The sequence below is a fragment of the Acipenser ruthenus genome, chromosome 59 (genome assembly GCF_902713425.1).
Source record: "Acipenser ruthenus chromosome 59, fAciRut3.2 maternal haplotype, whole genome shotgun sequence".
Taxonomy (NCBI): domain Eukaryota; kingdom Metazoa; phylum Chordata; class Actinopteri; order Acipenseriformes; family Acipenseridae; genus Acipenser; species Acipenser ruthenus.
Window position 1 is genome coordinate 1,772,893 of NC_081247.1, and position 16,734 is coordinate 1,789,626.

Below are 16,734 nucleotides of genomic sequence, written 5' to 3' on the forward strand. Positions count from 1 at the left end.
ATTTTTTGCCTATATATTGTGACGGATTGCCTTCTTTGCCACAGATGTTCCTTCTTAAAATAAACACTTGACAACCAGGATGCAAGAAAACGCTGTAGTGAGTGTTTATTATTTACAACAATAAAAGAAAAAGAAAACAAAACCTAACCCGATCTCGGGTCCTATCTAAACAGATGCTTTACCTAACTAATAGCGAGGCAGGCTAATCCTGTTACCTCGTCTCCAAAACCAAATCACAGTCCAAATTGTAGTCCAGATACCTTATACCAATAGTTTGCTGTCCAGTTTCACAGTAATAATAATAAACAATAACAATAATAATAATAATAATAATAATAATAATAATAATAGTAATCCAGCTCCCGAACGTCACTTTCCAGCTCCCGAACCAAACCCTCACAGACATTTTAAATGGTAACCAATTACATCGTTAAACAATTGACAAATCATTAAATGAATAATTAATTTGAACTGGAGCCAACCCTGACTCCAGTAGCTTCCACCTGGTCCTAGCGCCCCCCGAGTATTGTCTCTACACAATAGTAAGTATTTATTTTAAACCAAACTTATTTATTTTTACTTTCCCTTATTTAACACATAGTTATTATTTACAAAATGTATTGTTTAACCCGACTTCATTTTTGATCCCAAACAGTTTACATTATTTTCTTTGTTTACCATCCAGTTGGTTTACGTTGTCTTTTCACATTTTCCTCATTTTCTTTAACCAATCCCTCACAATATATTGTGCAACTTTATGGTAGTTAATATTAAAAAAAAAATATATATATATATATATATATATATATATATATATATATATATATATATATATATATATATATATATAAATATTTACACTTGCAAGTTGAATACAGTAATTACATGTCTCTGCTTTTGTAATAAATGTCCAGAGTAGATTGCTTCAGCTTTTTCGTGCTTTTCTCAATGCATGCTGTTTCAATCTTGTTAACCAGTTCCAGGTAATGACTGTGTGAATTTGTGATTGCCTTTCTGAACTCATCCAGTGAAGGGGTAACTGGTTCTGTGCCTTCTACGTCCTCATCACCAGAAATGTCCTCATCCTGTCCCCGTCACTGTCAATGTCACTGGTTCAATAATGTCCTCATCACTCATAGTTGCTCATGAAGAGGCTTGGTTTTATTCAAATTCAATTTCCTCCAGTTTTGTTTATGATATTCCCAGTGTATCGCATTCCTCTCTAACAGACAGCATCTCATTCTCTTGACCACCATTTTCTGCACACCATCCAGCATGTTTAAAGTAGTTCACATGTTTCTGACATCTACTCCCATGCACTGCGTGTGAATTGCATGGCTTGCAGAATGTCCACCTGGATTATGGTTGCTGCTGTCCATGCACTCATCTCTCTTAGTAGAAATGTTCTGTACCAGGATTTGAAGCAGGAATAACCCCCTGGTCCATGGGCTGTAGTTCACTCATTGCATTAGGGGGGTGAAAGTGCACAGTAACTGCTTTCAGGTCTGTGAAAGGGTAGTGTCACGGCCAAGGCTGGTTACCAGAGACCAAAAACTCAAGTTTAAGTGCTGATGCACACTTTTATTAGCAATACAGGAACATAAAAATGAACAAAAGATTTAAACAAACACAAATCAGATTTGCACCCAAGCTGTGCTGTCCCGGTGCCCATGCCGAAAACACAACATGCTGCTCTCAGCCTTTCCCTTAAACTAACCCTTCCCAACAAAGGGGTTTTCCTTTCTTTATATACATGGCCATTCCCCAAATAGCACTCAATTACCTAATTAGAGAATGGCCACACCTGTGACTGTGGCAGGGATATATTTAACCCCATCTCTGCCAAATGTGCATTTACACAACTAACACATCACACTATTTACCCGTCCGCCCTGCCACACACCTCTTCCCTTGTGCAAAACACACATGGCCACCACCGGCCACCTCCCTCCTTGATTAACTCCATCCCGCGTGGGTCGGATGGAATGTTGAAGCTCAGCCAGCCCCAGTCAAGGACTAGATGGACAGGGCTGCCCTCACCAACCCAGACACCCTGTTGTCTGGTGCCAGCTGGCCCCAACATTGTCTCCTGGTCTTCTGTGGTGACCCTTGGCTTCTGTAAGGAGGTGCCCGATTAACTCCCTTTCTACCCCCTGAGCCTGGTGTTCCATTTGTCCCATCTCGGGGCTGCTCTCCAGAGAATAAAAGTGCTTCACTGTAGTCAAAATGCTCCATGTTGGTGATGTGTGTCTTACGCACAGTCAGTGGCTATGACACCGTGCCTCTTTCTATACAGGTAAGACTGTGGGCTCATATGTGGGATTACTCTTAGCACACAATGAACATTCAGTATATAATCTCTCTGTAGGGCCGTTAAAGTTGTAGATCCAATTTTTGTGACAGTCAAACTCTGACTGTCCGTGTTGTCTTGTGTCAGAGCTGTTCTCCTGGGTGACTCTGACAGCCTCTCCAGGAGCCACAGTGAAGGAGGGAGAGGCTCTTAACCTGACCTGTGAGGCAGCAGTGAACAAAACCCCCCGCCCTCAACTCCACTACACCATTGTGAGAGACGGGGAGCCTGTGACTAACAGCACTGACTCTGCACTGTACAGCATAGCCAGCACTGAGAAGAGCCACACTGGGAGCTACACGTGTGCTGTGGAGTCACAGGGAGTGAAGAAGAGCAGCCAGGAGCTACACATTGAAGTGCAAAGTAAGATCAGAAACTTTTCATAACTGACTTGATGATTGAAAGTGATCTCATAGATTATAATAGGTATCATTATATTCCCAGTATAGAACCCTTAATAAACAGATCACAGAATTGCCAGCAATATCAACACATTGGATTGGAAACAAATACACTGTACTGACTCTGGTTCTATACTATATTCAGTAGTGTATGTTACCCACTAATGTTTGTTTTACATTAGGTTTAATTACATTTAAAATAATTTTCCACTTTTTGACAAACAATAAAATGAAAACATACTGATTTAGCCTAATTAGTGTTAATTGAGTGATTAAAATTATGGTTCAGATAAAATGCAGTTCCAGCAGACAGCCATTGGAGTGACAGAGTGGCTGAAGGCTGTTCCTACAGAGCAAGTGTGAGCAGGGTAATGTTCTTTTATCCCTATCAGCTCAGTCAAGGTGTATGGAAGTCACTCGCACACACTCATACTGTACCTTCCTTCCCCCAGCGTCCTGGCACAGCGCTGTTGCTATTGGCTACAGAGTGAGCTTCACTCTGATTCATTTCATTGTGTTCACTCTGCTGCTCCTTCAATACTGCAGGATCCAAGGTGAGACTCCCAGTCAGTGCACACATTTCACCTGGCCTGTCACAGCACACATGCAGGCTTCTTCCTGTGATTTCTACAGTGTGAACAGCACACCCCAGTCTTAGGGATAGTTCATTAAAAAAGAATGATTTCCTCATTAAATATACACAGCTAATTTACAGTGTCCAAAATAAACATTTAGCAAGTTTATATAAACACATATAACACAATTATAAGAAACAAACTGAAAACAATCTGCATATTTGTTTTCCAGGTTCCCTGTGTATTGCTGGCGGTACATCACGGTAAGTCAGTATTGACCAGTATGTGTCCAGACAGGGGGCAGCACTCACTATCTCTACCTGTCATCATCCTTTACAGCACTGAAAATGGAGATGGAAACTTTCTGATTCGCTCTTTAAGAATCCCTCTTGCAAACTCACATTCACTTTGACCTGTGTCCTGAAATGCTGTATTGGGTTAATTTGGCTTTTTTGGTTTCCAGATGATAAAGATTCATAATCATTATTCTTTGATTCAAGTTCAATCCAGGGTATTTAAAAAAATAACCCTTTCATCAGTAATGTCACAAAGCTGCTGCCTCCACAGAGTGTCTTTACAGTTGATACACAGCTGCTCCTTACCCTGAAATGCACTCTGTGATTTCAATGGGACTTGATTGATCTGAAGCCTAGAAGTGTCATCATCCTTTAAAGCTTTTGTTATTGCTGCAGTTAAACTCTGAGCCCTCCTTGTGTGTCTCTGACATCTGTCTCAGGAAAACCTCGGATCAGGATCAGGAGCAGTCAGCAGAGAGGATTGAGCTCTGCAGCCGTGTGCAGCACACTGGAGTGGAACTGCAATAGTATTGCACTGTCCTGCTAAAGATCAGCCTGAATGCATTGTCTTAGAACTACTGTGAATATCTGTTCAAACTGCGGCTGTAGTTTACAGAAAATGACCATTGACTGGGGTATTTTCTAAGACCTCAAAACAAATGGATTATTCATTGATTGTTTGATTGAATTCATTTATTTAATAGATTGCTTGATTGCACAGTGTAACTTGAAGTGCATTACTGAACAATGTATGTATTCATAAGCTATCCTTTAGTCAATAAACTGCTTTATTCTACTAGTGGTGTTCTGTATTATTAATGATACACCTTCAACATGTATTTGAACTTTCAAAGTATTGGGGGTTTGAGGTAGCAAAAAGTCATTATTATAGATATTAATGGTAATATAATTAAGTTTCCTAACCGTTGGAAGGGGTGTGTTGTATTAAGAACATAAGAAGATAAGAAACTTCTGAAAAGTGTTACTCTCCTTCTTCCTCTTCTGTTTCTTACTGTTTAATAGTGTGTAGCGACTTTTCAAACTGAAAAGCTAAATAACTGGACATGTACCAATCATGTGATTTCACATGTTGGTCAACATCAAAATAAACCAGGGAATGCAAGCAGTTTGATATCCATACCTTTTATATTAAACAATTTATTTATGTTTTAAAACAGCACATATCGCACACACACACAAAAAAAAAATTACTGTTGTTTGAACTTGCAACATGAGGTCTTTGAAAAGCCCAGGCCTTAGCCCGCTGTGCCACTGCGCTGTAGTTGAAAAACAAATCTAATTATTAGAAACAATCTCTTAACACCAAAAATTGCTGTATTAAGAAACCTAAGACAGCAGACCTGAGTAGTCCAAACCTTTGACATATTAATGAAAAATTGCTTTCTTATTAGATGGATTAGATTTACATTAGCTATAACAACTGATTTGGTTTTAACATAAATCCGTGATGATATGCATCTAACAAAAGCATCAGCATTTTTTAATAAAAAAAAGTGTTTCTAAACTAGCAAAGCATAACTTTTGCGGTAAATGAAGAGACTTGTGAACACGAAAAATGATTTTACAATGTATTGAGCAGAACTGCGGTTCTCACAGGCGGAGATGGGACCTCCCGCTCTGAACCGTAGCACTGATACCGCTGCCCAAAAGAGCCGTCTCCCTGCAGGAGCTGGTATCAGGCTTATGGCTTATGTCTTCATATTTGATTGCATCACCTACCAGCCCTGACCCTTACCCCTGTGCACTCCAGACTCCCCTGCCAGCCTCAAGTCTGCCCTAACCAGGCTACAGGCTTCCAAGTGCATGCCGGGGGAACACCAATGTGGAGAACCGTGGTTCCTGCAACCAGGGGCTTCTCGCAGTCTGAGGTCGGACACGAACGCAGGACCTCCCGCTTTGAAGATAGCGGCAATCCTGCTGTACAAAAGAGCCGGGCTCCCTTGAAGGAGCAGATATCGGGCTTATGTCTTCATGTTTAGATTGTGTCACCTACCAGCCATGACAGCCCCGTGCACGCTACAGTATTGTTACCTGTTAAGTCTACTGTTGCCCACATACCTTTTTGACTTGTTGGACAAAGATTTAATTGATAACTGTGTACAAGCGCACCGTGACGTGTTTGGTACCACTTCCCCACATGACACAAACCTCTCCTGTGCATGTGGATAAGTGTGGGTGGGTCATGTGAGTAGTCCAGACGCAATAAGAAACTATCATCATCTATGGTTGCTGAGACAAAACCGAACCAGGTAACTACAGACCAATAAGCTTGACTTCTATTATATGTAAACTTATGGAAACTATAATAAGATCCAAAATGGAAAATTACCTATATGGTAACCGTATCCTAGGAGACAATCAGCATGGTTTTAGGAAAGGGAGATCGTGTCTAACTAACCTGCTTAATTTTTTTGAGGATAATTGCAAAGCATATGACATGGTTTATATTATTATTATTATTATTATTATTATTATTATTATTATTATTATTATTATTATTATTATTATTATTATTATTATTTATTTATTTATTTATTTATTTATTTCTTAGCAGACGCCCTTATCCAGGGCGACTTACTGTCGTAAACAAAAATATATTTCAAGAATTACAGTACAAGGAATAATACAATTAAGAGCAAGATAAATACAATGACTTTGGTTCTAGCAAGTACAAGTATGACAAAATACGATTCAATAACGGAGCAGATAACAGTGTCAGTGATAGTTACATCAGGATATAATTAAATACAAAATACTACAGATTAAATAACACTTGCCAGGATTACAGGACTCTAAAGTACAGGATTAAATGCAAAAAAAAAAAAAAGAAATATTTAGATTTTAGATTTCCAGAAAGCTTTTGACAAAGTCTCGCATAAAAGATTAATTCTCAAACTGAACACAGTAGGGATTCAAGGAAATGCATTCACATGGATTAGGGAGTGGTTAACATGTAGAAAACAGAAAGTACTGATTAGAGGAGAAACCTCAAAATGGAGCGAGGTAACCAGTGGTGTACCACAGGGATCAGTATTAGGTCTTCTGCTATTCCTAATCTACATTAATGATTTAGATTCTGGTATAGGAAGCAAACTCGTTAAATTTGCAGACGACACAAAAATAGGAGGAGTGGCAAACACTGTTGCAGCAGCAAAGGTCATTCAAAATGATCTAGACAGTATTCAGAACTGGGCAGACACATGGCAAATGACATTTAATAGAGAAAAGTGTAAAGTACTGCACGCAGGAAATAAAAATTTGCATTATAAATATTATATGGGAGATACTGAAATTGAAGAAGGAATATATGAAAAAGACCTAAGAGTTTATGTTGACTCAGAAATGTCGTCATCTAGACAATGTGGGGAAGCTATAAAAAAAAAGGCCAACAAGATGCTCAGATATATTGTGAAAAGTGTTGAATTTAAATCAAAGGAAGTAATGTAAAAACTTTACAATGCATTAGTAAGACCTCATCTAGAATATTGTGTTCAGTTCTGGTCACCTCGTTACAAAAAGGATATTGCTGCTCTAAAAAGAGTGTAAAGAAGAGCGACCAGAATTATTCCTGGTTTAAAAGGCATGTCATATGCAGACAGGTTAAAAGAATTGAATCTATTCAGTCTTGAACAAAGAAGATCTAATTCAAGCATTCAGAATTCTAAAAGGTATTGACAATGTCGACCCAGGGACTTTTTCGACCTGGAAAAAGAAACAAGGTCCTGGGGTCACAAATGGAGATTAGATAAAGGGGCATTCAGAACAGAAAATAAGAGGCACTTTTTTATACAGAGAATTGTGAGGGTCTGGAACCAACTCCCCAGTAATGTTGTTGAAGCTGACACCCTGGGATCATTCAAGAAGCTGCTTGATGAGATTCTGGGATCAATAAGTTACTAACAACCAAACGAGCAAGATGGGCTGAATGGCTTCCTCTCGTTTGTAAACTTTCTTATGTTCTTATGTTCTTATGAGTGACTTATAGTACCACTGCAGACAGACAGCCTGGCATCGTGAGCTGTCAAGGCTGATTGATGGGCTATCAGAGGCTCATTGGAACAATAGCAATGTCAACAGACAGCTCACTTGAGGAATGCAGACTGATATAATGAAACTTCAATCCGGCTGCAATTCCTGACTGATAAACACAAATAATACCGCAACATTTAATTGTTATAATATGTATCGGTCAATTTGACAATTTGACCACACCTGGTCGGAATAGGTATGACAGAATTTTATCTCACAAATTTTTGCAGCTATGCGATTCTTTCTTTGTCAGGGTAATTAGTACATAGATTTAGAGAAAAGTCAGGAAAGCACAGCTCCGTATCTTAAACACATGCACAGCAATTTAAATTTAAATTCCAAAAAAGGTCAAAATGACCACCTTTGTCATTCTAGTGTTAAGATAACACTGCTTGGCACAGAAGGCACTTTGGCTTTTCTTTGTTGTTCACCAGAACACTTGTAAATCCAAATTTATCAAAGGTTTGGTCATGAAATATTGCATGAGATTGAGGTCAATGCCAGTCGGAATCACAACCCCATCCATTACAGTCACGAGACATCGTTTGGGAACCGCTGAGCTAGAATGTTAAGTCATCTCAAATCTGTGCTGAATGTTGTAGCTCTATCAAAGGCAACCCGTCCTCAACAACATAACGTGCCGAACTATATAAACAAAATAGAGAGGAAAAGTATAACTGACTGGAATAGTATAACTTGATCATCTAATTTATAATAGTATAACTCAACAATGGGTTTGCTGTCAATGACTGCAAACATCACACACAAGACAAGGAGAAACAGTTCTCCCAAACTTTCATTTAAACAGTCTTTACAGTTTTGTGAAAAAGCCCTGTAGTAACTTGTCACTTTATATTGTTCAGCCTCATCCAAACAATATAAAGGAGCAGTGAATACAGCTTTTCATGTACACCCCTCCCTGTGTGCATTATGTATATTGTATCATTTTTATTATTTAAAATGTATAGTTTAGTGTGTAAAACCACAGTGTTTCATTGTTAATTATTTTACAGCATGGACAGGGTTAAAATTCTCCCTCAATGCTAAACTCGAGCAGGATGTGACCGTCTCCAGACTAATTTGCTACTCGTGCTGCTATAAACCCAGCACGATGCTGGTTTATTCACAGTGGGGTTTTGTCTGTTTTGGCCAACGTGCCGTTCGTTTTGTAAAGTGTTTTTTTTTTTGTTTAAATCTTTTATTTACTTTATACTAAATCAGCACATCAGCACTTTCATACCCCAGGCTTGTGTTCCTGGTCTGACATCACTTACAAGCTATCCTGTCCGCATGGTAAAAGCAGGTACTCTGAGCTGTGTGAGGTACCACATTTCCACTGCTAGTTATCTTTTTTACTGACACATCGCATGAGAATGAGGTTAATGCCAGTCTGAATCACAACTCCATCCATTACAGCCACGACCCTTGCTCCGCAGTAGACAATGCATGCAGGGTGAACGATGCCAGCATTGAGGGACTATTTCATTAGGTTCTGTATTTAAAATGAAATCCTGCTTATTAATTCACTTAGATTTCCTGCTGAAACTGCTCATAGACTCCAAAGAGTTTATTTAGATGCTCACCCTTTCATGCTCTTTAAACTAATGTCATCAGGAATAACAGGTGGGGTTTTTCAGATTAAAGCAGACACACTTAGGGGAGATCTGATTGTATCGAAAATGCCTATTTTGTTTCTGTATGATAAGTGTCATGTGTATGCATCAATGGTCACACAATCTGTCAAATACAATCTGTGAACATATTGCATAATTTGACTTGCATTAGCATAACGTTGGGGGGGGGTATTGAATTGTCACGTATTGATACTGAACAGTGCTATTGCGCACTAGGGGCTGCACTATCCTTTTCAATTGCACCTTGTTTGGTTTTGTTTGTTAATATTCAATTAACTTTACATTTAGGCCCTCTCAGGCAAAATGAAAATACAGAAATTAACCTAGAATGCCTAATTCCAGGTTTATGAGAAATGTGAGATATACAGCAGTGTGCACATGTATTAGAACACCCCATTGCTTCTGTAGTTTTGATTTGTTGTGCATATGAAATCAAACACTGGAACTGAAAACTTTGGAAAATTGTCAATAGACAAATTAGCGATGTTGTCTTTAATAGGCCACACATGCAATTAATTTAAAATAGAAAGAGAAAAGGAACACACAGCCACAAATGGTAAAATGCTCAAGAAATTGTTTAAGATGCCTAATTAAAGCACAAAGTGGTCTAACATTTTCACACATGAGTGCCAATTGTTTCCATATCACTGAAATTGAAATTGTCACACCCAGAGGTTTTCATGCAGGCAGGTATATAAAGGATAGAAATGGCCAATCTTGAGGTGTTCTAATACATTTGCACACGACTGTATATAACTTGCAGAAGAATAGTACCAGTAGGTCTTGGCTGCAGTATCCTGATCCCTCAGCATTGCTTCTGCAGTATTCTATTAACAGACAATAAGACAGTGTCAATAACTTGTATTTTTACACTGCGTCTTTACTTGTGCCCACTAGGGGGAGCTGCACCTCTTAGAAGTTATAAGCCCTTTTTAACATGCTATACGCACACGCAAATCTGCCCCATAAACGGTATGGAAAACTGTTTTATTCGACTTGTTACTCACATGAGTTTGCTCGGCAGAGGTGGTTTTAGTTTTTTCTCCCTGCGAAATTGTATTCGACATTTGCATGTAAAACTGTAGCGAGTGTATTTCTGGCCCTAGTGCCATTCCTTATCCTATTCAAGTGAAGTCAAGCTGTCTAATGCACATGCTCTTGGCCCAAGTGATCATAAAAACAAACCTGAAATGATTATTAAATGAAACTAGATGGTAACTTTACAAGTAAAGTTGTGGGGCTTGCTTTATTGGGAAAGTGGTCAAAGTAGCTGATTTGTGTCAAAAGTCACCTTGTTTACTAATTGTCTCATGCTTGGAATGTGCTAGAATTTGAAATTTCTCAAAGTTCTATGACGGTTAATTCAACAGAGGGAAGAAGCCGGCTGAAGTTGATGTGGTTACTAAAACAGCTGTACCTCTTGATTGGTAGACGCCATTCCTGTTTTGATTTCATATTTGAATAGCTGAGAAGTAGAGGGAGATTTCATTTGCTCTAAGTAGTTGTCCAACTTGTTGGGAAAGTGGTCAAAATAGCAGTTGTTTATAAAAAGTTAGAGAAAATTGTGTTGGTGCGGTTCTAAAACAGCTGTACCTCTTGATTGGTAGACGCCATTCCTGTTTTGATTTCATATTTGAATAGCTGAGAAGTAGAGGGAGATTTCATTTGCTCTAAGTAGTTGTCCAACTTGTTGGGAAAGTGGTCAAAATAGCAGTTGTTTATAAAAAGTTAGAGAAAATTGAGTTGGTGCGGTTCTAAAACAGCTGTACCTCTTGATTGGTAGACGCCATTCCTGTTTTGATTTCATATTTGAATAGCTGAGAAGTAGAGGGAGATTTCATTTGCCGTAAGTAGTTGTCCAACTTGTTGGGAAAGTGGTCAAAATGGCAGTTGTTTATAAAATGTTAGAGAAAATTGAGTTGGTGCGGTTACTAAAACAGCTGTACCTCTTGATTGGTAAAAGTTATTTCTGTTTTGATTTCAGATTTGAATAGCTGAGAAGTAGAGGAAGATTCCATATGCTCTAACTTTTTGTCTTACTTGTTGGGAAAGTGGTCAAAGTAGCTGATTTGTGTCAAAAGTCACATCGCTTACAGTAAATAGGATGTTGGAAGTCTGGGAGTTTTTAAACAATGGGCAGCTTTAGAATGTTGAAAAAGTCCCATTAAAGTGAATGAAGATGGACCAAAAAAAGGACAAAAAGCTTAATAGTTTAAAAAGTATAAAAGATATCAAAAAGTTGTATACAAGTGTCACGGGTGACAAAAGTGTATGTGATTTATCGAATTATATTGTTGTGATTTTTAGAATGTTTTATTTATTTTTTCCTTTTTTTTCACAATGTGTTGTTGGAATGATTTAATTTAAGCACGTTATTGATGTATTGATTTATTTTGTTTTTACGTTTTAGTACACACGCTGTGTTACCTGTTCCTATGGCAACGCCACCGGTGTCTACCGCTCGAAACTACTGTTTGGATCGCAGGTGTGGACAATATTAATCAGCTGTGCACTATAAAGAGGGAGTAAAAAAGAGGATAGAGAGACGCAGTTCCAGAGACGCAGTGGTGGAGAGACGCAGTTCAGAAGACGCAGTTCAGAAGACGCAGTTCAGAAGACGCAGTTCAGAAGACGCAGTTCAGAAGACGCAGTTCAGAAGACGCAGTTCAGAAAACAAAGTGAGGAAACTAAGTTAGAACAAGGCGGAACGAAAAGAAAAGAAAGAGGAAGAAACAAGACAGGGAGAAAGCAGAACGCGGGGATAGAGAAAAGAACAAAACGAATATAAGACTAAAGAAAACAAGGAGATCGGAGTGTTGCAGGTAGCAGCACGGGACACTTGGTGTACTGGGAACGAGACTAAAGAGAAATCGGGACGTGAGGAGTTGAAGACGACCCGCTGAGCGGCGTTGGCTGGAGAGAAGTGAAAAGCACGAGCACTTGGAGAGAGAGCTGCCCAAGACGCCGGACTGGGAGTTGTGGGTCGTCATCCACCAGTTAAGTGTTTTGTTGTGGTGCATTATGCTCGAACTGCAGTAGTCACACACCTTTTCATTGAGCTATTGTTACTTTTTATTATAACTTGTCAGCGGAGTCTTTTCCCTGTTCCCTGCTTTATATTACAGCCAGAACTATACTGATGCTGGGCTGTATTTTACTGCTATGAATGCTGTTAGATTATACTTGGCTGCTACACTAGACAATGCTGCTAAATTGTATCTGCTGCTAAAAATATATAACGTTTCAGGACTGTATCTGTTGCTAAATTACATAAAGCTGCTAGGTTGTATATGCTATTAGGTTATATCTGTTACTAGATTATACTGTGCATTTATATATAGATCTAGATATCTGTGTATTGGCATATGGTTATAGATATGTGTTTGTGATTAATTTTAATTAGTAATTTGCTTAATAGTAATCTCTCTGGTTTTATTATACTATTTTAATTTCTTGGATAAAGCAGTAGATGAATTGGAATGTCTTGAAGTGCACTGATCTTTTGCTTTATTTTTATTAGGAAACCTGTCGTGTGCAATATCTTTTAGATCGAGACTGGAGGCCCTGCTCTGTTGCAGATTGAAACGTTCTTTCTCCACTCAATTGACTTTGGGGAAGGCTTGGTGTTATTAGTCTGTTGGCTTGGACTCAGTGGTGAAGTGGCGCCCCCTGTTGGGGAAAGGGATAATTGAGCAGTTTTGAAATTTGGGGTGGCAGGAGATTGGAACCACGTCCCCTACCGACAATCCAATAAGGACTGGTCATGCACATTATTTTATTGTATTATTTTGACTTTTCCTGTTAGTGACGAGGTGTGCTATATTAATGCCAAGTTTTGACTATTTCCTGTTTTTAATAAAGAATTGTATATTGCTACTCCTCTGTGTTCTTTGATGTGGGCTAGTTGCTGTCCCCCTTTGTTGATGATTCGAACCTGTGTCGATGAAAGTAGAAGGTAATTATAATAGAACAGAATTCCTTATTTTCTTTAAACATAAGGTGGCGTAGTCTGGCTATATTCATTTCGGGGGCGCGACACAAGCACACTATTCCAGACCGGTCTACACGTTTTAAAGTTTGAACGGCGTTTGTAGCTTAAACGGTGTAAAAGGAGCAGAGTGCCACAGAAGAAGAAGATGGAAGATTTAAAGTGGAGACTCTTGCTTCTCAAGCCCCTCTAATGATGATGCCTCTAATGATGATGCCTCTGAAACGACAGCGTAATGCTGCAATATTCCACGCATTTTTAACATGTGCATTACCTATAGCAGATATTGTGTATCCACTAGCCATGCAATGATGGCAAAAGTCCCTTGACTTGTTTACGTGTTTTAAATTCAACTCTTCTACCCATTCATTGGTTTTTATTTATTTCAAGTTATTTATTATTTTTGTTTTACTAAAAAATGGTTTGTTTCAAATAAGTTTTTTTGTATTGCTGTTTTATTTAAGAAAATGTTTCAAATAAATCTTTTTCTAACAAGACAAGAACTAAGTGGAAGAAAGTTGTTTTTAGTAGTTATTTTATTTATGAAGATGTAAAATAATTGCCATTTCTCATTTATTTTTTATAACAAGTTTAGACCATTGATAAAGTGGTGTAAACTTCATTTTCTCACAAGTTATCTGAGTGTGTATTGACGCTCCTTTAAAGTCACGATGCTCCATTTTAACAGGATTTCTTGTTTTCACTTGAGCCTCTGTGTCAGTTGGAGCTTGTGTATCACACCTGGGCTCACTAATAATTACAGGTGCAGCAGCCTCGTCTTTGTTGCCACCGTCTCTGTTTAATCATTGTAACGGTGGTGATAGCTGGCACAGCAACAGCAAAAGGAGGAGATTTTCCATGCAGGGGTCCATCGCAAAGAAACGAAGGTATTTTTACACACAGGTTTTTCTCACAGGTTTTAGCATGTTTACTTGGTAGATTAGTGAGCGAGTAAGAAATTGTCATGGGAAATTACCTAGCGAATATATTTCACATGAGTAATCCGAACACTTTGTGACGCATGCAGATTAGGCTATGACGACATTAAACGTCACAGGAAACCTCTTCTATTGGATGGAATCTGCATTAGTTAGAGAACTGTTCTTTTCCTCCTATGTCACTGCTGTTTATGTAGCAATTTTACCGAGTAAATTATAAACTCACTCGATACACAGATGGAAAGAGGGCTATAGTGACACAACAGATAAGAGACTGGCTATGGGGATTTAACCCCAAAACAGTTCAAAGTAATATGTGTGTAGTTGTACTGTAACCCGAGGGCTGAAGCTGAAATAGCTTGTATGAAAGGGGTACAGACTGATATAAATTAACAAGGAAATGTGAGTTACAGTAACAAGAACCATGAGGAAATGCAAAAATAATGACTGAAAAACACAGCAAACCTCATTCCTGTGCCTACAGACAACAAACCCGAACAATAAAACAATAATATTAATACGAATTAATAATAATAATTAAAAAATGCAAATACAGTACATTGCAGGGGAAGACCACACAGTCATTGTGGAAATAAATAAATCAATTCTTCACCAAACAACCCCTTTGTTTTGCCATTGCTGATCCACTCTGATGTCTTGTAGCAGCTGAAGCAGCATGCCTGTCCTTGCTGCTGTGCTCTCTAAAAAGCAAGGGTTCTTCGAGGGTTCCTCAAGGAACCTTAGGGTTCTATTGCAAGTTTTTTTTTCTCAGTAAGGGTTCGTTTGGGGACCTCTGGTTGCTCTGTCTAATATAATATTGCAAAGGGTTCATTTTAGAACCCTTTATATCAATACATTGTAAATTGTGCTCTACAATATTGTTGTGCAAACCGCAATTTTTAATACACAATACATGTTGAGAGAAAAAGTCTGTCATAAAAAGGTAAACACCATAAATGGTTATAATTTTGTACACGGTATTGAGAGGAAATCAAAGAGCAGATCATATTTTGCAAATATTTAACTAGAATTTATAATAGTATATGTATGTATAATATATGCATTGTAGTTTATAGCTTCCATTTGTATCCATCTTGAACAGAACCTTTAATTGGATAAATATGGATGAAAAACCCATACGACGTTCAACACGATAATAAAACCTCAGGGCAAGATGCCCCTGCACAACACAACATAATACAATAAATAAATAAATAAATAAATAAATAAATAAATAAAAAATACATTATGCGTTCTTAATTTACAATTCAAATTCGTTGCAAATTTGTTAAGGTGTGTTTTATTTTTCCACGCGATACGTTATTCTTAACATCTTAATCATTTGTAAAACAAAAACCACATTTAACAACACATGTATGAAACACACTAACTAACATGTTCTGCTTTGTGTTTATTTATTATATCGCTGGCAAAAGGCTGTTTGAAATGTTTTTAATACTGAATGTAGAAAAAGCGCGGTCCGCGAGGAAATGCCCCAGCAACAGCGGGTGCCCTCTCGACCAATCAGCTGCCAGCGCAACCCGCAGCGCGAGGCAGGTGTTCAACGTTTCTTCACAGGACGGGAGATCTTTCTTCACGAGGAGAAGCAGCTTTCTGAGAGGCGAGTAAAACCTTTTAATAACGCTAATTATCTTCATTTGTGTGAATCAATGAAAAATATAAAATAAAGACGCACAGACAGCTGAAGAACATCCGCGAGTAAAAAAAAAAAAAAAGGTGATTTTGCTTTTGTTAATGATGCGGGACAATGAGAGAATTTCTGAGGTAATTATTATTATTTTTTTTTTTACTAAACCTGGTGACGATAATCAATTGGCCTGAACTGAGAGAGGAAAAAGGAAAATATACTTATGATACTTCTGGGTAGTTTCCCCCCCGCCCCCCGAGGAGTCTAGCCGGTAAAAGAAAGTGTCAAGCTTCATTAATTATTATTGTCACAATAAATTAATCGAGCCAGTAGGTAAGAATACTTTCTGACGTAAAATGTTTCATTAAGACTATTATTGTTTAACGACGATTTCTAGGATACATGAGTATTAAGTATGAGGTAAATATAAGATGTGCTTCACTGCTACGATTTCTCGGGCGATTCTGGTACAAAATTAATAAAACACAAATTACTGTATCTTTTTCTCTTGACTAAATGAGACTTTTTTTTTAACGACGTTCTTTTAAAACCATGGTGTTTAATATAATTTGTCACTCATGAAAACTGAAAACAATTTTATTTTAGTACTACTGTAAAAAAAAAAAAAAAAAACAACGTTAAAAGGCAGTACTGAATAATACTTCCTGGTAATTGTGTGACAAAGCATTAAATATTGTATTTTACGGTGTCAATGGCACCTGCTCCATGTTCAGCACTATCATGCCTGTCCAATGCTGTTAGATCTGTCCTCATTTCTGGTAGACTGTTTGCAATTGTGCTGCTCCCATAGCTTTATAGAGCTGCAGGGATCACATATTGCATCACATGGCAGG

At 38.1% G+C, this 16,734-nt stretch overlaps 1 protein-coding gene across 1 annotated transcript in view; it reads left to right on the forward strand.

Moving 5' to 3' along the window:
* Positions 1-4,566, forward strand: part of LOC131725009 (Fc receptor-like protein 3) — a 141,893-nt gene extending 137,327 nt beyond the window's left edge. Inside the window, exons 9-12 of the mRNA XM_059018308.1 lie at positions 2,438-2,713; positions 3,204-3,305; positions 3,559-3,589; positions 4,063-4,566. Coding sequence (XP_058874291.1) covers positions 2,438-2,713; positions 3,204-3,305; positions 3,559-3,589; positions 4,063-4,150 — 497 coding nt within the window. The 3' untranslated portion in view covers positions 4,151-4,566. The remainder of the gene's footprint in view (positions 1-2,437; positions 2,714-3,203; positions 3,306-3,558; positions 3,590-4,062) is intronic.
* Positions 4,567-16,734: the final 12,168 nt, after the last annotated feature.